Here is a 25,183-nt window from a genome sequence, read left to right as displayed (position 1 = left end):
GCCAGGCAGCAGCCAGGGAGCGTGCACAGTCCGAGGGGGGAGCAGGAGGAAGAACTAAACTGTGGTGGTCAAAGGAAAGGGAAATGCAGAAAAATCACTTACAAAGGAGTAGGTTTTGCCATCTCATTGCACAGTGGGGGGGTGCCTTTGGGGAACCCCAGTTCCATTTCCATGCCTTCATCCAAGACAACACAGGAGGTACCTGTGTTGTGTGGATACATTTCTTGGAAGGTCAGGCAGGGAAATACATTTTTGATCCTTAAAACTACACTAAGATTATATTAATTAATTTGTATTTTTGTGTCTATGTCTGCTTGAGACAACAGCAAGGTTATAATAAGCTCCTGGCTTTGTTTTGATCCTTATTTTTCATTTTGTGGCGATGCTGACTAGCTAGAGAATGACACAGAATCAGAATTCTTATCTCTATCGACTGCAATGCTTGCTGATTAGTTAAAAAATACAAGACACCATGATTTCAAGATACTTTGCTAGCTATTCTGCTTTCTGAGGAGCAGTATTTAATGAGGAGGTATATTGCAAGTTCTCAATGAATGAAAGCAGTTTTTTAAAACATGGTGCAAGAACAGTATCGATACTAAAACTGGTCAGACTTCAGCCGAGCTGTAAGCGAGAGGCAAGTGGTCTCAACGCACATCTTGAAGGATTTAGTTATTTAAAGTGTGAAAGTTATTGGTTATTTAATGGCACCTGAATGGAAAACAGATTCCTTGAAAAGAATGAAAATATATTGTGCGCATACAGAATACTTGTAGTACAAGTAATGGAAAGATCTGGTTATTAATAACAGGAGCCTGCTTGTTGTATAAACATCGTCTGCCTTAGAATTTCAGAAGTCTTGCAGCAGTTCCTGCTTTAGTTAACTATTCCAGTTTCGTGACATGCTACCGTGATATTTAAAATACTTAACAGAGAAGTCACACTTCTCTTTTGTAATACATGTGGGCAAAATTCAAGAACTCCTACAATTGTTCTTGGGCTCTGAATATTTTTCCTATTTGTAAGGACTTTTTATTTTTGTGGAACACCACGTATTATTTGGACTGCATTTATAACATAATTGTTGACATACCACCGAAAATATCTCCTGGATTTTTTCTGCCATGGGTCCTGAATGCTTTTTTGACAGATTACTTCAGTATTATTTCTTTAATAAATTCAGTGGAACTTAATCAGTTCTGAAACATCCTGTTTAACTGACAATTAAGTCTTAACAGATGTAGCGTGAAAATCAGACTCAATGAATTTTTATCACTCTTAAATGTATTTTAATTTCTTGCAGCATATGTCCTTAACACAGACGGGTATTGTTTTGTATCTAAAAAGTGCAATCTGCTTATAAAATACCTTGGGTTTCATTACAATGCTTAGAAATGATGGCGCTCTGGCAGACCCCTAGGTGGATGATAACGGGTGCCAGAAGTGCACATCAGGTTCCTGCCAAAATCCGTTTTGCATTCTGGCCTCGTGTTCTCAGTTGTGTGTGACTTTATGCTCATGGTTTTGTGCTTTCCCTTAGGCCAGAGCAGGATTTTTATATTAGTCATGTGATTGATTCTTTTTGGAGTAATCTTGATACTTGATAATCCTTTTTTTTTTTCTCATAAGAAATATTAAATTGTTATTTTTTTTTTCAAATATCTAAGGTGGACCCATCAAGTATCACTACCGTTATAGGCAGTGATAGCAGGCAAGGTGTGCAGCCTGCTGTGGCAGATGAAGGGAGCAATCCCTGCTTGCCAAGTGAATGACTGGGGCCCAAAGAGGGATCTCTGAGAAGCTGTATTGCCCCCTGTTTTAAGAGTATTGGCGTGCATTTCCCAAAGGGGAACCTACCCACATTATGCACTCGTTTTTTGCTGCCCAGCCTGGAGGCACCTGTATTGGCTACAGCACAGGTTGCAATCAGTAGCCTGTCTCGCCTACTGTGAAACAAAAGCAAATACCAAGCTCAGAGCTTGTTTCCATGCATAAAACACACAGGTTTCTCTTGTCAGAGCCACCTGCTTACATGCCAGTGCCCAGCTCGTTAACTGCAGAGGAGGACACATCCCAGAGCCACGTCTCAGCAAGGGAACCGACCTCCCAACACTAGCCAGGCTGTCAGAGAGCCCTGGTCCTCACCCTGCCATCCCTCATGCTGCTGAGCACCTGGTCACTCTGCTGGCTACAGCTTTCCTTAAATCTTTCCTCTCAGACCTGGAAAAGGTTTGCATACCTGAAAGTCTGAGGATTTTTCAGCCATACCATATGAAAGCTGCCACTTTTCCCAACAAATCCCACTTTGGTTCTTTCCAGATGGAATTTGAATATAAAACATAGCCAAGCCAGCTGCCATTTGACTTTGTTCAGACTATTTCAGTGGTCTTTTGGGAAGGCTGACGTTTGAAGTCTTCTGTATGATACAGCTCATTTTCCCAGGTACTCACTGTCTCTTTGTGCCTTTGCTTCACGTCCTCTGCGCTGATACCTTGGATGCTGCTGGAAATGCTGGGACTAGGGAGTCTTGCTGCTGCAGTGGTGTTGGCAAGCACTTAGCAAGTCACCTGTCCCACCGGAGAAATCCTGACTTCTAGAAATCAGAAGACTTCTGTCTTTTTGTGTTCCTCCCCAAATGTTTTTTGGTTTGTTTTCCTGCAGAAAAGCAAGCTGTGTTTGTTCTTAACTGTGGACCAAATCCAAACAGTTGTGAGCCTGACATAGCAGATTCTTATAATAGAGAATACTAAAATTAGTCGTTTTGTCTCATGTGAATGGGCATCTGCTTTTCCATTGGGCCTGTATTTATTTGCTCTGCTCTCTCTGACAACTTCTGAGCAGCCACCCATGCCCTGACACAGTGATTAATTTTTCTCTGTGGGTTTTCTGGTGGTGGGAAATGTGACAGCTCACTTCTGTCTCATTGTCACTTTCTTGGGAGAAAATATAAAACTTAATGTTCAAAAATTTAATCTGCTTCTCAGGCTTTGGTCTAATCAGCAAAAGAGATCAACTATTACCAAAAGGGAGCAACATTTTCTGCACTGTGTCTGACAGTAAAGGCAGACTGGGGAAAAAATAAGAGTGGCTTTGCTATGGAGACCAGGAACGGTACTTGAGACAATAACCCATTACCTAAATGGCTCAATTTGCAGTGGGCAACATAAAATTATTTTACCCGTTCATTACAAGAAAGCTGCCTATTGTTTGCTTTTCATTTGCATTCACTGTGAGAATTGTAAAAAGCCTGCTTAGAATTTGATTCCCATCCCAATTCAATCTCTTTCCACTACAGCTAAAGCAAATGCTCATTGCAGAAGGACAGTCACTGTTCTTTGTGTCCAGTACTGTTGTATGGAGGGGAAAGGATATCTGCTTAATCATGCCATCATAAGAACATTCATACCTATTACCACAGCTCACCTAAGTTAATGTGTAATATCTTCTAGTGTTTTTTTAAGCATTTGTATGCTCTGTTAGGGTGATACTTAATGCCTTAGCACTTCTTTTTAGTATTCCATGGCTAAGTGTATCAACACTTATCATATACCTTCTAAAAGTCATCTCCCATTTCAGCAGTTTAAAAACTTAAAATATAGACCGTGTATAAATGTTTCATGCTGAATTTAAAATCAGTTTTCGCTACTGCTTATATTGGAAAGCAGTGACACAGCATCTTTTCTGTTGCTTGAACACTCTTCTGATACCCAACCTAAAATTAATCATTCTCCGTTTAAACCCACTTGCTCTTGTGCCAACATTTTCTATTACCTAAAATAAGCTTTTTTTTCTTTTGAATCTTAACCCCATGATGCGTTATAGATAATTATATCATGACTCAGCCCTGGTCTTGTTAGGTTAAGCAAACCCAGGTTTATTTTTATCTCATCTGGCTTGGGGGAGGCCATCTATTCCATGGCTTCGTGTAGGTAGCTTTATTCTGTGGTGTTGTGTTTTTTTTAAATTTGATTTCTTTTTATAAAGCCAACTGCATTCCTTGGCTCAGAGCACAGCCCACCTGCAATCACTGTGTCCTAAGAGGTGGAAAAAGAATTGAAGTCAGGAACTTCTTAAGTTAATGCTGTTTCTGAAACATCTGATTTGACAAACTGCAGTATCAGTTGTGGAGCTAAGTGATATAAAACAATGATTAATAGAAAAATATACTTGTACTTGGTTGGCATACACTTTACTCTCAGTCTCCACATGTAGAACAGCTTCCAGCACCACAGGTGCTTTGGTCCTTGTTTGTAGCTCTATGCATATGCCTGGCTGAGAGTATTACAGTAGAGCAAAATATGTCCTGTGTTCTTACTTGAACAAAGTTTTAACATAATCATGGAATTGTGGTTAAGACAAAAAAAAAAAAAAAAAAGAAATCTGACCAAGAATACAGTGTACAGTGAAGGGGTTAATGTCCCACAGATAATGTACATCTTTGCACACCTTGTTCACGTTTTCAATCCAAGATTGCTTTTGGAGAAGTAATTAGTTTGGTCAGAGAAGGTGAGTATGACAGGACGGAGACAATACAAGGATAATTAGAGGCAGTGGACACAGAATCCCAGTTTACTGAATAATTCTGCAGGTTAAATGAGATGCTGTTAGCAGGAATTTTGATATAAAATGTAGTTGCGTTTTTACGTTTGTCTCCTCCACTGTCTTTACTGAATAAATTCTTCTGTATCTATTTTGACAGGCCTAATACGATGTTTACTATGGTGCTTAGTAGGATCAGAATTCTTTAGAAACCTGATTATATAATTGAAGGCAAGGTAAAGACAAATGTGTTTTTGAGGTTTGCTACATCAGATGAGTTGAATTGAGACGGGGACAAGTCTTGGGCAAACAAGACAATTATAGAAAAGATGTAATTCCTTTTTTTAAAAGATACTGCTGATCATTACCTTGATTTTTATTTTTTTTTGACAGACTTTTTTTTTCCTCTAGATTCTAAGTAATTTGAGATCACAGGGTCAAGAGAAGGCTTATCTTCACTTCTCTTATTCAGTCTTGAAAGTTCATCCCTTAGAGCAGAAAAGGTGTTCTAGGTGATGCACAAGACTTTATTTTCTACTGGTAGGGAATGCTGATGCATATCACATCAGTAATTTATTACTAAACTTTCTATTGACAGCATTAATTCTTTTTCTAAGTTGGAAATTAACATTTTGGCCACTGTGGTAAGTCACAAGTAACATCTGTTTTTAAGCTCTTCTGTGATTTCTCATCACTTTAGTTCCACTTTAGTTCCCTCTTACCTTTCAGGGGAGTTCTCAGACTCTTCATGATCCTGCTCCTCTTTCCATTACCACCTTACCTTCTGAATAAAGGCAGTGTTTCAAATCAGTTTTAGGTAACTGTTTTCATTCTATTATTCTGAAAAAAAAATAGCCAAAACCAGGTCCCTTCAGTAGCCATTTTGCATGGCAAAAAATAAGATAAACCTTTCTTAGCTTAAAATACAGAAGCCTTCTGTTATCACTTGCATGCTCTTGGAGCCCCTGCTGTATGAAAACTTCCCAAACATCTGTTAATTGCTATGTGGCAGATGTTAATGATGTATAAACAAGTCAGACTCAGCAGGGGCTGTTACTGGTTTGCTCTGAGCTTCTAGATTTGCTAAAAACAGAATGAGCTAATCTTAGAAGTTAGAAAGAAACTCCTGTCTAATTTAAAGGGAAAAGCAATAATAATGTGGACCATCAACTGAAGCAAATCAACCACTGAAAGGAACTCCTATTACGTATGAGAAGGAAGAAAGAAAGAACAGCTAGAGATTACAAATAATGCCAAAACCTGGGGAGTTCTGGAAATAATGAAGCAGATCAGCACAGGACCAGTAAAAAACCCAAAACAGTAGGCAGCATCTTCTGTAGGCAAGTTCCCAAACAAGGTAATTAGAATATCCTTATCTTCAGAGCCTTATAAAGGGAAAAGGTTCCTTCTGGAAATTCTGACAGGACAGGATCAGCTTAATTCAGCTCTGAATAGCAATTCCATTTACCACTAGTCATCCTTATAATCTCTAGGAATCTAAAATATCTGAAGTTAAGTGCTACACTGCTGTACCTATGCCAAAAGTCTCTTCCCCTCAAATAGCCCTTTTTTCTTCTTATGCCGATTCACTAATCACTAATGGGAGTTAGTAGCAATTGTTATGATTCTGCTGAAAAAGAAAGTGATGTGTTATGCTAGAAAAGACATCCAGTAATACAGTTCGTTCTTTTAATAAAACAAATTGCAAAATGGATGTTTCTTTTATGTGTGTTTACTCAGCCTTTTCTTTCAATGGATGGTGTCAGGAGACTTTGGGAAGATGAGGAACAGATGGATATCACCAATTGCAAAAGTCAGAATCACAGAATGGTTTGGGTTGGAAAGGACCTTAAAGGTCATCTAGTTCCAACCCCCTGCTATGGGCAGGGACGCCTCCCACTAGACCCCATCCTACCTGGCTTTAAAAACTTCCAGGAATGGGGCATCCACAACTTCTCTGGGCTACCTGGCCCAGGGCCTCACCACACTGAGTAAAAAACTTCCTCCTAAGGTCTAAACTAAACCCACCATTTTTTAGTTTAAAGCCATTCCCCCTTGTCCTGTCACTACACTCCCAGGGGTACTGAGGGCCCACAGTTTCCCTAGTCTTCCTTTTATCACTGATATACCTATGGAAGCCTTTCTTGTTGCCTTTCTGCTCAGACAATGTCTTTGTATCCCTCCCAGGCTGTCTGTCCTTGCTTCCACTCTCTGTAGGCCTCCTTTTTCTCTTTGAGTTTGGCCAGGATCTCCTAGTTCATCCATGCAGGCCTCCTGGCATTTTTGCCCAACTTCCTCTTCACTGGGATGCATCGCTCCCAAGTTTGAAGGAGGTAATCCTTGAGTATTAACAAGCTTTCTTGGGCCCTTTTTCCCTCCAGGGCTTTGTCACGTAGTACTCTACCAAGCAGATTCCTGAAGAGGGCAAAGCCTGCTCTCCCAAAGTCCACAGTAGCGAGCTTGCTCGCTCCTCGCTGCCCTCTGGATCCGAAATGCAAGTATTCTGAGTAAAACTATGTGATATTAGCAAGTGGATCTGAAAAAACCTTGTGAACTTCATTTTGTTTTGATTCATCACATTTTAGAAGTTCCACATACCCACATTCAAAAAAGGCAGTCATTAATTTACTAAATGCTTTCAAGATACCTAAAATCTAAATGTGTGAAGAAAGTGATTTCATCCCTTTTTGTCCTGTTGTACAAATGCATTTGTGGTTTCTTCAAGAGAAGTCTGCTGCAAGGCAGAGGTGAAGAGAAGCTAGCCCCAGTCACCCCATACAGGAACTGCAAACCATCTAGTGCATGTTCGGCTGATCCATTCATTCCTAAGCAGAATTTATATTGGTTATAATTTAGAAATTAACTGCAGTATAACTGTACTGTAACTGTACTGAGCACACTCAGACATCTAGTCAATGTCAGTTGCCTGTTCATGAATAAGGCTTATGTTCTGGAAGATAAATATAATAGTGTTCTGAATTTTTGTGGTGTTTACTGTGCTCTAGACAGTAAGACAAAATGTCCTAGACCTTGATCTTAAACACGGAGTTCTCATTAACAAAAATTACCAATGTAGAACTGTTTCCTTTCAATAAAATGTCCAAATTCGCAGTTAAATCCAGTATGTTGTGGTCTCTGATCTTAAGAATTAAAGCAAAAATAGCTCTTGCTCTCTTCACAAGTTGTCAGTGAGATGTAAACCAGGATACAGTCTTAAACGCATAGTAAAGAATGTTGTTGCCTCTGGTATAAGCAAGGGGGTAGGAATCTTAAATCTCCACATGCAACCTACCAGCTATTGCTTTTACTTAGTATTAGAGTAAGTTACACAGGCACCTAAACTGATGGTTTCCTATTGCAAACTCAGTTAGGTGACTGAATTAAATTAGAGAGATGTCTTGTATTCATAGTCCTCGTGGAAACAAAAGTCTTCAAGCATTCATTCATAGAATCACAGAATAGCTGAGGCTGGAAGGGAGCCCTGGAGATTATCCCAGCAGGGTTAATCCAGCAGGGGGAGGTTGCCCAGGACCATGTCAAGTTGGGTTTTGAATATCTCCAGGGATGGAGAATCCATAACCTCTCTGGGCAGCCTGTTCCAGTGCTTGATCACACCCTCACCATAAAAAATAGTTCATTCGTATGCTTAAATAAAATTTCTTATATTTCAATTTCTGTATGTTGCCTCTTGTCCGTACAGTGGACGTGACTTAGTAGTCTATCTCTGTTGTCTTTGCTGCTTGCCATCAGGTATTTATAGATACTGGTATGATCCCCACATACTTTATCTTCTCAAGACTAAGCAATTCCAGCCCTTTCAGTCTCCATGTACGTCAGATGTTTTAGTCCCTTAATCATCTTCCTGGCACTTTACTTGTATGTGCAGGACATCCATGTCTCCTTTGTACTGGGGAGCCCAGCGCTGGACACAGCACTCCAATTCTGTCTCACCAGGACTGAGCAGAGGGGAGGGATCACCACCCGGGATGCTTTTTGACCTTCTGTGGTGCAGTGGCATGTTGCTGGTTCATTATCAACTTCTGGTCCACCAAGATGCCAGGTCCTTTTTGCAAAGCAGCTTTACGGCTACTCAGTCCCAGCCACTATTGCTACCCCGGGTTTAGTCCTCCAAAGGTACAGGACTTGGCATTTCCCTTTGCTGAACTTCATGAGATCCCTCTTGATCCATTTCTTTACCCTATCAAGGTCCATCTGGACAGCAGCAGAACTGTGTCGTCTGTAAACCACTCCTACCAAATTTTCATTTGCAATGCATTTTGCTGGAGAAATGGCTGTACAATTAGCATTAACCACAGGGGAACCTTCCTTCACAGATCCTCCCACAAACTTCTCTGAACCTCCTGAGGCCATCTTTTGCAGTCACCAAAAAGATGCTCTTTGTGCTATGTTCCCTAGAGATTTTTACCTCTGGAAAACAGATAAGAGCAATAAGATGCTGGGAAGGATGCATTTAGTCTTTGAAGGATGTAAGGCAGCCCTGAAGGAGTCAAATTATGTGTGTTTGATGGAAGGACAAGGCAACAGCAGAGTGGAACAGGGTGAGAGATTACCAGCATCATTAGGATAGTGCAGCAATAGAAGTCAGGTATCCTGTTGATGAGATTTCCAGAGTTCCCAATAGCTGTGCAGGTGGACATCAGCCATCCCCCCACCTTTTTTTTTTCTTTTCCGAAGGTCTCACTAAGGATTGCTGGGATATAATGAGCAGAAGTTTTCCAAACTGTGACTTCTAACAAAATTTCATTGTATTTTTCCAATCAGGTGTCATCCCTTGGAACATTTTTAGCAATGATTCTAAGAACTTTTACTGCATATTGCTGTAAAAATAAATAAATTAATCTTTAAAAGAAAAATATTGTTTTAACAAAAAAGAAAGCATTAATGATGGTGTAAATTATTTGATATGGCATAGGGTGAAATGGAAAAAACAGTGAGCTACTATGTAAACTGGATCTACACAGCATTTTATATTTACAGGACTCTTGAGAACACACCCGATTTATGTGAAATGTCAGTGCTCCCAGTTACTTGCTCACTGCAGTAATTTAAATTGGCTTGATGCACTGATCTGTCAGCTATTTACTGCTTGGACACAAGCGCTATAAATGCCCTACATCTGAACAGAGTTATGGTAACAGCACTGCGTTTTTCATGCTGATACCACAAAAAAAAACTTCAAATTTTTCACAAAATGTCTCCAATTTTATTTTTTTAGTTATATTATTACATTTCTTTTTTTTGTTGTTGTTCCAGTAGGAATAAGCAATATCAACATCACCCTCATGTTTTTTGTACTTAGTTGTGTAAGTTTAAGAAAAAGCAAACTCCTTCATAAACATAGCAGTTGAATGTCGCTATCATCTTTTGAACCCCAAACTCCAGTTTAGTATTAATATTATCTTTCAAACATATGACCATGTATTTGTGTGCACATAAACTGGTGAAAAAGCATGAGCAAAAGTCTTCTGGGAGCAACAGGACAAAGTAGGTGGCCCATGTGGTCTTTTCTGGCCTTGTTATCTGTCATTCTTGCATGTCAGGGTGTTTGTTACATATCAGAGCACAGTAAATAAACCACAGTTACTTGATGTAATTTGGTACAGTTTGATCTGATTTGCAGTTCCTGCTTAGGGTATAAATTATGTCCAGGCAAGGAGGTGAAAAAAAGAAGTCCTCTCTAATAAAAGAGGGGATTATTGTCCATAGTAAAGAAATGTAGTTTGGGTCCTTACTGCAACTGAACCACTTACTCTTTACTGACACAGGCCTCTTCTCCTTATTTAAGGATCAGTAAGGTAGCTTTATGCTACTGATAAATCCCTATGCAAAGGACAAATTCTTCACCTGGTACCTCACTTATGTATGCCAGCATGTGAATCCAACTTGTGATAACTAAGTTTTTTTATATTCTTGCATTCTTTAATATTGTTGCCTTTAATAGTACTTACGTTTTGTGACATTTTGCAAAACTCGTGAAAAGTGCACAGTAGGTAAGATCTTCAGATACATACGGAAGAGTACAAATTGTAGAAGTGGTTGAATAAGATACAACAAGGATAGTTGCTACAGTAGTGATGGCAGCTTTACATTGAGCACATAAGCTTAAATCAAGTCATATACAGGAGATTAGAATAAATTTCTGTTGCTGTTAAGTTGTTGACCTTTTCCTTCGTTTTGATAGTGGGATGATTGATAGGCACACATTCTCATTTTGAATCCAAATTCATCTCTGTTTACAATTAAGACGCAATTTTCTCACGTTGTGCATGCAGTTAAACTTTAATTGTCATTTCATTGTTGTTCTCACTTGCCTCTTCATTTTTGTTATATATATCTTCTCCCCCCTTAAAGTAGATTGCAGAGCCCTTAGTCCACGGATCCTGACTTCTACCACTGTCTAGTAGAGGAGCAGAATTAAACCTCTAGTGACACGAGGCTATCTTAGTTTATCTTCATCTGTTGTTTGTACCTCAACCTAGCACGTGCTCCAGCACTGCTATACTTGAAAAAGTAGTCTTTGTTAGCCATAGAAGACGACAACATGAAGCACGGCAATGCTACAGAAATCATCTCCTCTTCACTGCACAGCAGGAACAAAGTTCATGAATTCAAAGTCTTCTTGAAGGCTTAGTCTAGCTTATGCTGTTCTGGAGATTGGCGGGAGTCATTCTCCACCCTTCTGGTCTCTGAAACATACATTATGGGTACAGCTCCTTCCAGGTAATTGTCTTTTACGATAATTTATTGCTCCAGTTATGCAGCCCATTCCACCTCTTGTACCGTAATCCACTTTCCCCTTTGCACCTGATAAAATTCTTAATATACCACTTGCAAAAGTATTCATCTACTCTGTTCATATATATAAAAGTGAATGTCAGGCCAGAGCGAGTGGTTGTAGGATCTCTTTAAAGTTATGGAAGGAAGCAGGTAAGTCCAAGGCCCATAGTAGACACCTCTCTCAATGTGGAATAAATTGCTCTTTCGTTGTGTCTGTTCTCTCCCCTGACTATAAAGGGAGCCTGGAGTCATCAGTCGGGATGAGGTTTGTAGACAGAGATAATATCTTTTATTAGACCAGCTGCTGTAAGCTGGAAAAATTAGACAAGCTTTTGGGCACATGAGCTCTCCTTCAGACCTGAAATAGGAGCAGCAGGTTTTTGAGCTAATTATACACCCTTTTCTACATATGTTTGTAGACCATTGTAGTTATAGCAAAGCACCACAGAGACCACTAACTCAGATTTAGGCGTCTAATTTTTAGATATCTAAGTGAAGCCAGAGCAACCAAGCATGGGGCACTGAATTGGGAGTTTGGAGCCCTGCATTTCACACAAGAAAAGTTTTCCTTCAGGATGCTGCCTCCTATCCTGACCTCAGGACCAGCACAGCAGGCTGGCAGCCTCTCCTCCAGGGAGCTGCTCATCTGCCAGAGATCTGCATGCTCTGCTTGGCTCCTTGTTCTTCATGTGTGAAATAAGACCTGTGAAGTCTTATCTCACATCTCTCGCTCCTGCCGTGGCTGAGAGCTGCCGTTGCTTGCAGACATGGAGAGCTGTCGAATTGCAGTTCCAGTTAGCCCTTCCCAGCCTGGATTGCTGCTACACTTTCTGGTTGTATTGGAAGAAATCCCCTTCTGTATGCTATATAACACTGCAAGGATTAGCAGTGCACGTGTGATGGTAAGCCTGGCTGTTTGAGCATATTCTCAAACTTTTCCTGTCTGCATCCTGGGTATGTTATTAGGATAGAGAGCAGACCTGGGAGCAAGTCACCTTCCCTGGATAATACCTATGGAAAAGTGGCTCCCTTGTTCTTGCTGCCATTCCCAAAGGCTGCTGCTACAGCCCCAGAGAGGACAGAGGTGCTCGCGTGCTCGGTGGTGAGCATCACAAGCTGAGGTTTTAGCCCAATGCCATGGGTTATTCTGGTTAACATTGGTAACTACATGCCACTGTCCCTTTAACGGGTTTTGGAAAGTGGCATATCTGAAATGTTCGGTCTCTTTTGGTTTCCTAAAAGGCTGTGTCATCCTTTGATGTTTCCTCCCTGCATCAGCTTCCCACCCCTCTTACCCCAGGCTGCCTGACTCACAGAGACGTCCTCCTGCACCGGCCGGGGCTGATGCAACTGCTCCTCTGAGATGGACACTTGCCAGCGCTGGCCCCCACCCAGGACCGTGTATTTCTCATTTCCTTGGAGGGATGATTGCTCTAAATAAAGAAGGACAGATGCAAAGCTTGTTTGGTAAAGCATATCAGAAGCTGCTGTTATTGTAAATTGCCTTTTCCACTGGGCATACTTAGATTTTAATTCAGGTGGTTCAATTCACTAATTCGTGTGATTGAAATGACTTCTGTCAATTATGTTTCAATGGAGCAATGCCCTAATTCAGTAAAAGCTTTCTAGCTGAAGCGGTTTCTTAATTCATTTAAATAGTGCTCTCATTTATTATTCAGATACTGGTGTGCCGGTAGCTATAGGAATCTGACCGCTTGGTTTGTCATGCCTTCAAAAGACTTTTTTTTTTTTTTTTTTTTTTTTGTCTATTCTTGATTTATCTCTGTCACCAATATTTCAAAAGGAGACTTTAAAGAAGTAATTACTGGCTTGAGTTGTGCCCTTTACATTATTGGTTTCATTAACAGTAAGGTCTTTAAAAATGCATGGAAGAGATTGTCTTTGCTTTTAAGAGCTGAGCATGTAAAGAAGCAAGGTAAACAAAGAACTTGCTGAGATAAGTTACCTGTCCAGTATCATATAAAAATATTAATAATAAAAAGAGCCGGGAATTCAGTACAAGCTACTGAATTTCAATGATCTTATATTTTAGGCTAATTCAAAAATAAATAACCAGGTGTCCCGGAGAAAATCAGTGTCCATGACTCTTATCTAACCTAGCTCACTGGGGTCCAGGGGTTGAACTTGCAGAGTTTGGTTTGTGTGGAAGTTGGCAGTGGGCTAAAAGGGAACAAAACAAAGCCTTGTTCCCAATGGCAGGCAAGGCTGCAGGATGGGCTCTTCTGCAAAGGCCGCAGCATGCGTTGCACACAGCATTTCTGATTAAGGCCCTGATCCTCAGAGCCTGCAGATTAAAACTCTGCTGAATTCCCATCCTATCTAAAAGGTCCATTTCATCCATCATTTTGCAGAACAAAAGTTTTATTAAATTGTGACACACAGAACACTGTTGTCGTCTTACTTTATCTGGGAAAAACAAGTAATTTCTTAGGTCCCTAGTATGACTTTGAACTTGTCAAACTTCAGCAAGGATAGCTATGATTGCTATCTAAAATTTAAAAGCTGTGAAGACATTTTTTTTTTACTTGGTTATCACTGTGTCTATCTAAAGTAGAGCTGAAGAGAGATCGTGGGCAAACCTTCTCAGTGACATTGCTGATAAGAGGGACAGGAACCTGTTGTTCCCTTAAGGAAAGATCCCTATTTTGTCCTGTTCCAATTTGAGGTTAAGTCTGTGGAGGAAGATTTCTTTTAAAATTAATGATGATTTCCATATTAGCAAAATAGAGCAATACTGAGACATGTAAAATTCTACTTTCTCTGCTATCATTGATGATAGTAATTTTTCTGCTTTTGCTTTGGCATTTGGTTGTTGTTGTTGTAATTGTGGATCTTAGTGATTTTGTTCATTCTTTGGCTCTGCACATCTTTTGTCAGATCTGAGCCCTTCCTGAGCCGTGCGGGTGTAAATGGCTGTTACAGAGTGCAAGTGGGTACTTGTTTAATTCATCCCCTTCCTAACGCTAATCCTAACATTGATGTCGGGCTCATTCTACATCTCAGTGTAAAAAATTGATAGCTGATGGAAACCCTTCTATTGTAAGGAATGTATGTGACAAAATACTCAGGCTTGCCGAGGGCAAATTAAAGCTGAAGTAGCTGCTTTTGGCAGTGTTTTCTTAATTACAGTTGTCAGCTAACTTTCTTGGCGAACAGCACAGAATTTGTCTGCTTGCAGGTAGACTCAGCATTCATTCAGCTTAAAAAGCTAGAATGGCTTTTTTTGTCTATGCAAGGTGTGTCAGTACCTCGTGGTTGTTCCATGGATCCACTGTAGATAGTGAAAGCCAAATGATGGCATCTGTAAAATAGGTAGAGACCCTTGAAAATGCTCAGTGTACCTCAAGCCAGAATTCCATCACAGTCTTGGCAGACATACAGGAAAGAAAAAAGAAAAAAAAAAAAAAAAGTCTTTCTTCCCATTCATTCCTGTTCAAAACAATAAAAATTTCAAGTTTCTTTTTCTGATATCAAAGTAAGACTGTTTCTACTATAATAAAGTTTTCTCATATGTCATTAATTTTCCTATTAGCAAAAATATATAAAGGTAAAAGAATAAAACTATAGAAAAGTGCATCATGTGGTTCTTTTACTTATTACGTTAAATTGTTCCTACAAATAATATCCTTGCCTGTATTCCTCAGAGAAAGACTTAGAGCCTTGTATATTTGTGGCCATTTGTCAGGAGTAGCAGCACTGAGATCTAGCTGATAAAGAGGAAGAGGCATTTTTTTAGTGTCTGAACTGGTTAAGAAAACTGTTCCTACATTTGCAGTGTATTTCTTGCAAAGAAGAATTAGGGAATAAGGGCTTAAATTATGTTGTTCATCAGAGGGCTGCATGTGTGATGTGTGAGTCAAGAAATTGAAAGAATAAGCACCAAGAGTAGAATTAGTATTCAAGGAATATTACAAGTGGCTCAATAAAAGTAGGTAACATTTCCAAGTGAAAGCTGAGATTTGAACCTTCTCAGATGATTTTATGTGGTGACACTACCAATAACTGGACTTAATTCTTAGAAAATATGCAAGTAGTTACTGGAGGAAATTAATTCTACAGTTTACATTCTATTATTATTATAAGATTGTGTTCTAATACTTTACACAAACTTCAATATGAAAAATAACACTAGTGCCCCAAATGTCAGGTGTGGGTTGTTGGGTGTTTCTTTAAAAAAAAAAAAATGCTGGTGTGCCAGCACACATGCTTACTGACATCTGAATGCTATTTTCATTCCCCTACTTTATAAGAACTTTTTATTTTGAAGCCCATCCTCCTCCTCCTCTTCTTCATCATCATCATCCTCCACTTCTTCTTTCTCCTCCTTCTCCTCCTCCTTCTCCTCTGCCACTCAGCAAAGGCTTCGTCTCCTCTGTTGGTCCTCTCCCTTGTGCCAAGATTCCCCAGTCAGTATTCCCCAGTCAGTGGTAGCATGAGCACCTCTGTACCGTTGCTGTTACCATCTTTTCACCTCTGAAACAGGTTGGTTGGCATGTTAAGATCTTAACCTTCCCCTGGAGGGTGGCCGTAGCTGAATGCAAGAGGGGAGGTGTTGACAGCAGCCACAGGTCTGTGCATGAGCTCTCAGTAATTGCATTTGTGACTCTGCTGGCTGGAGAAAAGAAGATCTGCATGTCTACAACAGATTATCCTCTCCTTTTGTAATTTTTATCAAGTTAGTGTTATTGTCACTAAAATCCCCTAAAACTGAGTAACTGAGGTGTTACTCAGCACGGTGAAGAGAAGCACAAACTTAACCAGTCCTCACGAACTTGGCCAACTGGTGTCTAAGCTGCAGCTCCCAGCGCTTTCTTGCATCAATTATCCATGCCTTTGCCGTTCCAGCCTGCAGAGTTCAGCTCGTCTCCTTCGTCATCCTCCTGGAAGCTGGCAAACAGCTACCGCCTGCTACAGTACTGCAGTGGTGGTCGTCCTCCTGGAGCTGGTGCTCCTTGGGCCACCAGGAGAATGGAAGGAGCAGAGCTGCTGCAAACCAAGTAAGGGTGCGTGGCTGGCTTCAAAACAAATACAAGGAGCATTTTCGGTGAAAATCATTGCAGGGTGGTTTTCCCTTTCTTCCTGTCAGAGCGTGTTGTTCGTGGACACGCAGCCTGACTCATTCCCTCTTAGAAGGCGTCTTGCCTGGTGGGTTCTCCCGAGATGAAAGGGCTGCCACAGTGTGATTTAATTCCTCGTTGAAATGCGGCATACAGAGGAGGCAACATTTCAAGGCTGAGATCTGAATCACAGTACTTGCTAAACAGCCATTCATTAAGATGCTCTGCAGTGGTGTTACACTGCTCAGGACTCAGCCCTGCTGCGTATAGGGATTTTTACTTGCTCTCCCAAACTGTTGGTAGTCTTCTTTTATCTCAAACAAGGCAGAGCAGTGGATTTTGTGTTTCCTTTGGCCTAGAAGGTATCTGTGCACATGGCTTTATATATGTGCGTGTGCAAATACATGTACACGGGCTGCACAAAAATGTATTCATACACAGTGACAGGTGGTGCTGGCAGCACCTGTTGCTGGGGTCACTCAACACTCCACTTATAAAACCCTAATTTTAGTTGCTTATAACTTTTGTCAAACTCAAACATTTGGGTTGAAACGTTATGTGCCAGGTGCTTGCCTTAGGCTGATTTGGGGGCTGGGGGGAGGAATTTTTCAGCAAAAATGTTACTGCCAGCTCAGGGAGCAGAGACCAAGGCACTGGCTTGCCCATGCTGAAAAGCAGACTGGTGCTGGCTGAGGTGTTCCAGCAGCTCCCTAGGTTGGAAGCCAAAAGGTGCCAGTGGGGTCCCCCTGCAGCCGGGCACGTCTTTTGCCACCGTTACAGAAATGTGCAGTTTTGGTGAGAACGCATCTCGTTTTGGCTAAGCTATGCGAAAGCACTTGGCAGAAGGTTGTTGACTGCTGCCCACCAGGCTGCCCCTGTCGCATCCCATTCCCAACCAGCAGCGCTGTGCTGGGGGCCCTGTGGATGAGAGATGCCCGTGAAGCAGCCCTGGAGCCCGAGCACGGTGGGTGTACCCGGCGGCATCAGTCCTGAGAGCAGATGCAAGGAGCTCTGCCTGTGTTTGCACTGCATCAGTGAGGAGGAGAGAGAGGCTGGCTGGAGTCCAGGAGAGCTGGAGGTGAAGGAAAGGAGCCATGAGAGGGGCACGAGTGAAGGACACGGGGCTTCAAGCTCTGTTTGAGGAGAAATGCTGAGGAGACAGGGCGGTGTGATAGGGCGGGTGGCCGGAGAAGTGACGGAGCGCAGCGCCTGCCGGTCCGTGGCTGCAGGGTTTCCGAGCCAGCTGAGAAGTCCCACTGATAAAACACATCACAGATCTGCAGCCAGGAGTACAGGAGTACAGCTTTGTACTGCACAGTGACCTCCCCGTTTGAATGTACACACCTGAACCTACTGATAAACACTACGAGCCTGTACGGTTTCACCCGGTGCTGTTTCAGGAGGAAGAGTTGGTCAATTTACTTCTGCTTCACAGAAATATCAATTCTTTCTTTTTTTCTTCTTTTTTTTTTTCCCCTGTGTTTTCTTAGTTTTTGAGTACTCAGACTGCATTATGTGTGCCTGCAAATCCCTTTGTAAATAATCCAGTTGTTTCTCACTGTATAACCTTACTGTGTGACCGCGCTGGTAGCCCGCAGAACGCGAAATCACACCCGTGTGTTAGTCACAGATACCAAGGTGGTTTGGGGTTTCGTCAAGGTTGAAAAACGTTTGAACAGACTGCTCAGATTATTTTTAAATGCTGTCCTTTCTGGATCGTTGTGGGAATTAGAAACAAACTGCCTGCTGCAAAATATTCTGTTTCAAATTAGTTAGCATTTTCCCATAAAAATCTGAAGAAATGCCACAGAACCTGATCAAAGTTTAATGTCAGAGTTTGTTATTGAACGATGATTTTTTTTTTATTATAGGTAAAGCCTCAGCCAAGAAACTGACAAAAAAGGTAAGCAAAATGTTCCTTTCGTCTTCAAAAGAACTTGAATTCTTTCTGCTAGTTAACTAAATAGACTTCTCTTTCAAAACCGTTTTTTTTTTTATTATTTTCTTGTTTGTGTCTTTCAAGGAGGTGGATGCTGCACTGCTGTATGTTACAAAAGCCAAACCAGGACCGACCTTTTTCAGAGAGCTTGGTGATAAAGGTAACAAGGCACTTTTGATCCTGAAGAATACATCTTGTTTTTTATCTCATCGTATAGTATAAATTGAATGTAGTTTTAAAGACTGTTTCATGGATTTGACTTCATCCCCATCTAGCCAGCAGCTGCATCTTTGGCAAGTCTCAGTTACACACGAAGGGGCAAAGAGACAAGGCTGGGAACTGAAAGCCTTCTGAGGTGCATGCAGGACACATGGAAGAAATCACAAAACCTACTTAGAAAAGAGAAAGGTGCTAAAAGGATGACTTTGGTGAAAAGTGGACTTTTAAGACCTGTTAATAAACTGTTGTTTCATTATATAACTTAAATGCATGGAAAGAAATAATAGAAAGAAAATTTGTATCTGATTATGTAAAGTGGCCTCTGTGGTTCCAAGGGTGGTGGAATTTATTTCTCTCTCTTTGGGATCTCAGTGGCCTTTCACAGAACCAACATGTTTGGGTTTCTTTTCACTCAGCACTTTGACCTTATAGCTGGCTATAAAAGCAAAAAAAAAAAAAGAGAGAAATTGAAAGAGAAAACTCTGAGAGCTGGGATATTGTTTGTGTAACAACAGGGAATTAAAGGACATCAAATAAACATCTCATTAGCAAAAATTAATTGAAGGGGCGAAAAACAAACAAGAGGATCAAGGAAACCAAATAAATGAGTAATTAACCATTTCATCGGTAACAAAGACTGAAATTCCCAAACTAATGAGAAAGACTGACAGTGCCTATTCAGAAACTTTGTGTATCAGAGAGGTCAGCCTGCATCCCTTACCCCGTGGATGTCTCTGGAAGAGAAAGCTGCCCTTCCCCTGCTCCTTGGCAGGCACCAGCCACGCTCCCTGCAGGCACAGCAGACCCATGGCCAGCTTGTGCCAGGAGAGCAGCCCTCAGGCTCAGCCTGCAGCCTTTCACCTGCCCTTTGGTCTCAGCGGGGTTGATTTCTTGCATCCTTGTGCAGGTGTGGAGAGTTCTTCAGCTGGGTGCCTTGCTTGCCACAAGCTCAGTCTTTCTGTCAGTGTCATGCAGAGGCTTCAGGCATCCTCTCCGTGGCCATACCTCAGCAGCCCTGTAATCTCTCGGAACAAATGGAACAATTTTTTTCCAATCCTAGGGAAGGCTGTTTCCAGCTGAACATTCACTCCCTGTCTTTGCAAATTATTAATAGCAATCTGCTTTCCCAGGACAGCGTTTAAAGGATTCCCGCTCTTCAATTCTCGGATATTCTTTCACTATCACTGATTTTGTAAAGCTTTTCTCTTTGAAGTGGTTGACACCACAGATCCCCAGCACATTCTGCCTGGGAAAACCAGGAATCCACCAACAGAAAATGAAAATGTAGCGAAGCGACCCAGCCTCCTGTTGTTGCAATACCCACAGCTGACTGCTTGGCAGAAAATGGAGCTGCTGATATGCTTAGGCAGGCATCTTTTCCATCCTGGACCACTGATCTTCTCTTCTATAGGACTTTGGGTCCCTATAGTCTGTCCGTCCAAGGTTTGGCAGGAGTTTGAGATGATGCAGGAACATGCAGTGCAATCATCCCTATGTCTTGACATTGCACAGAATCACAGAGCTGTTAAGGTTGGAAAAGACCACCGAGATCATCCGGTCCAGCCATCTCCCTACCACCACTGTCACCCACTAACCCATGTCCCCAAGCACCAAGTCCAACCTTTCCTTGAACACCCCCAGGGATGGTGACTCCACCACCTCCCTGGGCAACCCGTCCCAGTGCCTGACTGCTCTTTCTGAGAAGAAATGTCTCCTAATTTTAACCTAAATCTCCCCTGGTGCAACATGGAGTTTTTAAAGTTTTTGGTCATGATGCCCCTTTAATAACGTTGACACTTTTGTCTTCGCACACATTATTACTACATTTAAAAAGCTATAAATATTTATATATTAAATACTGCTTTTACAAGTACCAAAATAATGAATCTACACCTGTTCCATGATTTAACTGAGATTATTTTAACTACCATCAAATTGTTATTTAAATACCAAGCAGAGGGAAAGCTGTCATCAGTCCAGTTTGTAAAACATAAAGCTAGGGAATTCTGCCTTCTAGTGGGCAATTTTAAAATTCATGTCATATTTTGTGATATATTTATGATTTATTCAGCAATAAGAATATTGTACTGTTAGCATTTGATATAAAGTTTGAGGGGAGAGATTTCCAGGGAGGCATAGGGGAGTAAAGTAATTTAATGTTAGGAAATTACAATATTTTGCCAATGCTAAGTGCAAGAACTTGGCTGCAAGTGTGCTGAGTCATTCAACAGAATGTGAATCTTTTATCTTTTAAATTTTGCTGGGACATGAATATAATTTTCTGTGCTTTTTTTTGGAAGTTGATCCATTGTGTCTTTTAAGTGTAAAATTTAAGTAACTTTATAATAATTGCTGCACAACAAAAAGAAAATTGCCAAACTAATTTACTTTATGTTTAAGATAAATCAGCCACTCACTACGGGTAGTAAAAGAACAACAGAATAATAAGAAGAATTTTTATGGAAACCAGTCCACAGGTTAAAAAGAAATCATATCTCAAGCAATATTGGTATAATCATTCTGCCAGAAAATGCCAAACATGCTATGGATTTACTTTAAGGCACCAAGACAGGTTTTAAGGAACAATAAAGACATTTTTTACTTATTTTTATTACCTTTACCTTTTTACCTATTTCACTCTAGTGACTTCTCAATTAGTTTAGGATAATATGATGCAGAGTCTATCTCACCCCTGCCATTTCTTGCAAGGCTCTCCTTCCAGCCCTCTGTAATCAGAGTGCAAAGAAGCATGCCATCAGGCTTCTCCCTTGAGCCAATAAGCAGGGTGTTTTCTTTAAAATGGTCTTTTCTTTATATCCTACCATCTCTGTATAAATTTTGCACATTCTTTCTGCAGAATTTTAGAAGTTATGCTGTTCCCTGTCTGCACATATAGCTAAAAACCTTCAAGCACTCAGCATAATGTATCAGTTATTACTAACTTTTTTCCTCCATCTTTAATAAACATAATCTACCATGTTAATGTCCTTTCAAATGAATTGATGAAGATGTTTTTCTTAGATCACTCCTTTGAGTGTGTCATCTCTTCTTGTATATCCCAACACTGGGCTCTCCATTGCTCTATCAAGTGGAAGCTCCTTGTTTTCACCTTCTGGGTCTTCCAAAAATTGTCCCCATACAGCACATCTCGAGACATCTGAGAGGCAGACTCCCACTTCTACTTGGCCAGTGATCTTTACTTGCTTATTACATTCTCATGCAGGGACCTCTGTGCTTATTGCACTGCTGTCCATGACTGAGAAATATTTTCTGTATCAACTTGAAAAGTTTCTGCCTTTTCTTCCTTTATATTCTTCCTTTAAATATTCTTTTACTGTGACACATACAAAACAAAATTAGGGAGTAGGAATCTTGATCACTCTCCATCCCACTGTTTGCTTGATTTTTTCCCCTCCCCTATTTGCTTCTATCCATTTTTAGTCTCATCTTATACTTGGATGTGTAGGATAAAGAAGAGGGTAGGAGCTCTTTTTCTGATTGTTTGGTTTTGAGTTTGTAGAAAGCCTGGACACTTTGCCTAGAAAAATGATTGCAAGTTTTACAGCAAAGCAATTAATTGATGACCTTGCAATGACCATACTAGTCTATTGACAATGCATTAACTCTGAAAACTGTCAGCAAAACTAAATCTTTCAGACTGTTGTGGTTAGCATCTTAGTATTTCTAAACTCTGGAAGTTAAAACTTTAAGTGTTAAGTCACTGTCTGAGGCCAAACACAAATGTTGTTGGCTCTGTGTAACAATTTATCAGAAGTTAATTGTCTATCAGTGAAGCTTAAATGGATTCTTTATCTATCAATTAGCTGTATATAAATTACAAAATATTGTTTATCTTTACGCAGATAGGCATGTCTGAACTTCATTATTTTCAGCAGCTTCAGCATTATACAATGTTTAGCTCACAAGTTAAAAGTAGCTCAGTTATTTTGAAAAGTGTTTTACAAAAAAAAAAAACCTTTACATTTTTTTCTTCAAGCATTGTTGCAGGGCAGATGGTTCAGATTCTGTTGTTTAACCATCCTCGTTCTGCACTCTCTATCTTTAGCTCGTACGCTCTATTTTGACGCTATCACATCTTTGTGTTTGCTCAGGCTTTTCGTCTAAGGCGGTATTTCAAAGGAAAACACTGGAATTTTCCTTCAAAAGGGGGGAAAATACTTTCACCTTGTAGAAAGGACATGTTCCTATTTAAAAAAAAAAAAAAAAATGAAGCCTCCTCTTGGCACGCAGCCCAGCCGTACTATCGGCGCAATCTAGCAGCTTGGCAGCTTTGCGTGTTGCCATGTTCCCCCTGAGAATTAGAGGGAAGCTGTTCTCCGCCCGGCCGAGGCTGCCAAGGGATGGAGTACTTTGATCCGTCAGGGTAATGTTGGAGTAGTTCTCCTCCCAGGTACTAAATGTGACAAAGCACATTTAATTTATTTCCCTTTTATATAAACATTGAATGTTTTCAGTGAGAATCCAGAGATTTAGTGCAGGCCTTTTATTAATACCAAATAAACCTTGCTCTCCCGATTAGACGTGAGCATTGATGAGTCTCTGGATAGGGAATTTTACCTTCAGAGCACTAAAAACAGAAGTAAAAACTTTATTAGATAATAATGTGGCTTACTTTAATAACCTATTTAATATGATGTTAAACTACAGTTTTTGTATTTATGAGATTTGATCTTTCAATTCTTGTTATAAGTATATATATATATGTTGTGCAAGTCATTTTTAACTATTCCTTTTCAGGGTTGATATCTTATGCGGAGTACCTGTTTTTGCTGACCATCCTAACGAGTAAGTATTACATATTTAAAATACATATTCATATATACTCAGCTGCTAACACCTTTCCAGGAACAGCTTCTGATATTTTTTCTCTTCTAATTTTCTACAGTATACCTCTTATAATCTCTTCTAATTTTCTACAGGACTTAAAGAACAATTGTGTATAGTGTGATAAGGCATTAATATAAGTGGATATAACTTTAGTTGATTGCAGCTTAGTTCCATAGTGTCCAAATTGGTCCATGGCATTGTGTCAAAAATCTTGATAAACCCTCACCGTAGGATCAGGAAAGTCCTTCAAGAATTATTGAATAAGGGGAAGTGTTGAATACAGGACCACATAAAGAGGGGAAAGAAGAACAGTGAGGGAAGATAAATAATTTGTCTCCTGGATAGCAATTTCAGTCATTTTGCACAATGAGATGTAAGCATTATAGCTCATACAGTGGTGTAAAAAGCTGTTGCAGTGTCTGAAAGGTTGTTGCCTTGTATTTATATGCTCAGGTACAGATGATATACATAAACAGCAGATTTCTAGAGTGTCCCTTTGTTTGACACTTTAATTCTTCTTTTTTTCATGTTTCTGTTCCTGTTGACTTTATTTTCTTCATGCATTTTATATGTATTTCTTCCCCCTCCTTTACCTCCTTCCTTTTACTCTCACAGACAACTTTTTTTAAAACTTTTTTGCTCGGTATCTTCATTAGTCAGGGTCTCCCATCTCTTGTTTTGGCTAAGAGATGTGAAACTCATGTCTTGTCATGTGTGTAGAGAAGAAAGGTTTGGGCAGTTTCAGTAGAAGTCAGACCTGATTGTGTGGCTTGTTCTTTCAGACAGCTTCATCCAGCTACATAACAGAGAATGAAACAAACAAAAAAAAAAAAAAAAAAAAAAAAAAAAAAAAGCTTTCAGTGGAAGCAAACTCGCTTTATCTGAAAACAACAGGCATTTTGTTGCTTGTGTGTGGAACTGATCTTCAATTTTCTAGTTCTCTTCGCCCATACTTACTCTCTTCTGTGCTTGCTACCTTTCTGTGCTGTTCTGATGAAGTGCAAGTGAAGCTGGAAAATACCAAGATTTGAGATGCAATGCATACAACAAGCATTAGGCAACAAGACCCATAGACTAGCAGTGCTTGAGCCTCATAGCTTCAATGGCCTCAAGGCTTAACCAGTACTGACTGTTCAGTGCTGCATGTGACTTGAGTGTGAGTTATGCCATGTGTTCAAGTGTTGTTTTTTAATCAGAAGTAATAGTAGGGTCTTGACAAATAAAGCTAATTTTAAAAGTACTTGTTGCAAAACAAACAAAAAAAAAAGTTGGTTTTTTTTTTAAAGACAACCACTTTGTAACTTAAGAAGAATGCTTTGATTAAATTTGCAGAAATAGGTGCCGCAGTTTCTATTTCGTCAAACTTCTGTGGTAGCTGAAAGTAACTTCATGCTGATTTAGTGCCTGAAACAATTAGAAAATTGAAGCAGTACCAGAGCAAGTTGTGCCACTTCTCCAAATAATCAAACACTATTTTTCACAGAGTTTATATAGGAATATATTGAACTGCAAAAATAAAGGCACGTTTCAATAAAGAATGAAAATGAAGTGCAAATGTTGCTGCTTTGGTTTCACAGAGGCCTAACCTACTGAGCAGTGTGAAAGCAAATGTCAACAAGTGTTGGTGTCTCCATCTTTGCCTAACAAGCATGCCACGTTATTCAGCCCCCAGCTACACAACCTATCCCACTTTTGCTAGTGAGAATTAATGCAAGATTTCTTAAAGCAGATATTCATACTTAAAATGACTTCTGAATCTGCA

The 25,183-nt window shown here is 40.2% G+C and overlaps 1 protein-coding gene across 3 annotated transcripts in view; it reads left to right on the top strand.

The window, feature by feature from the left end:
- The window catches only part of MICU2 (mitochondrial calcium uptake 2), a 153,364-nt gene that overhangs the window by 95,821 nt on the left and 32,360 nt on the right, over window positions 1-25,183 (top strand). For all 3 annotated transcript variants that reach the window (XM_082776604.1, XM_082776605.1, XM_082776606.1), the window contains 3 exons: window positions 18,287-18,318; window positions 18,439-18,514; window positions 23,332-23,379. In XM_082776604.1, the coding sequence (XP_082632730.1) occupies window positions 18,287-18,318; window positions 18,439-18,514; window positions 23,332-23,379 (156 nt within the window). The remainder of the gene's footprint in view (window positions 1-18,286; window positions 18,319-18,438; window positions 18,515-23,331; window positions 23,380-25,183) is intronic.

This window comes from Aythya marila, assembly GCF_965140915.1.
Source record: "Aythya marila genome assembly, chromosome: 1".
NCBI classification, from domain to species: Eukaryota; Metazoa; Chordata; class Aves; order Anseriformes; family Anatidae; genus Aythya; species Aythya marila.
Note: the sequence above shows the minus strand (reverse complement) of the source record. Positions and strands in the feature narration are given on the sequence as shown.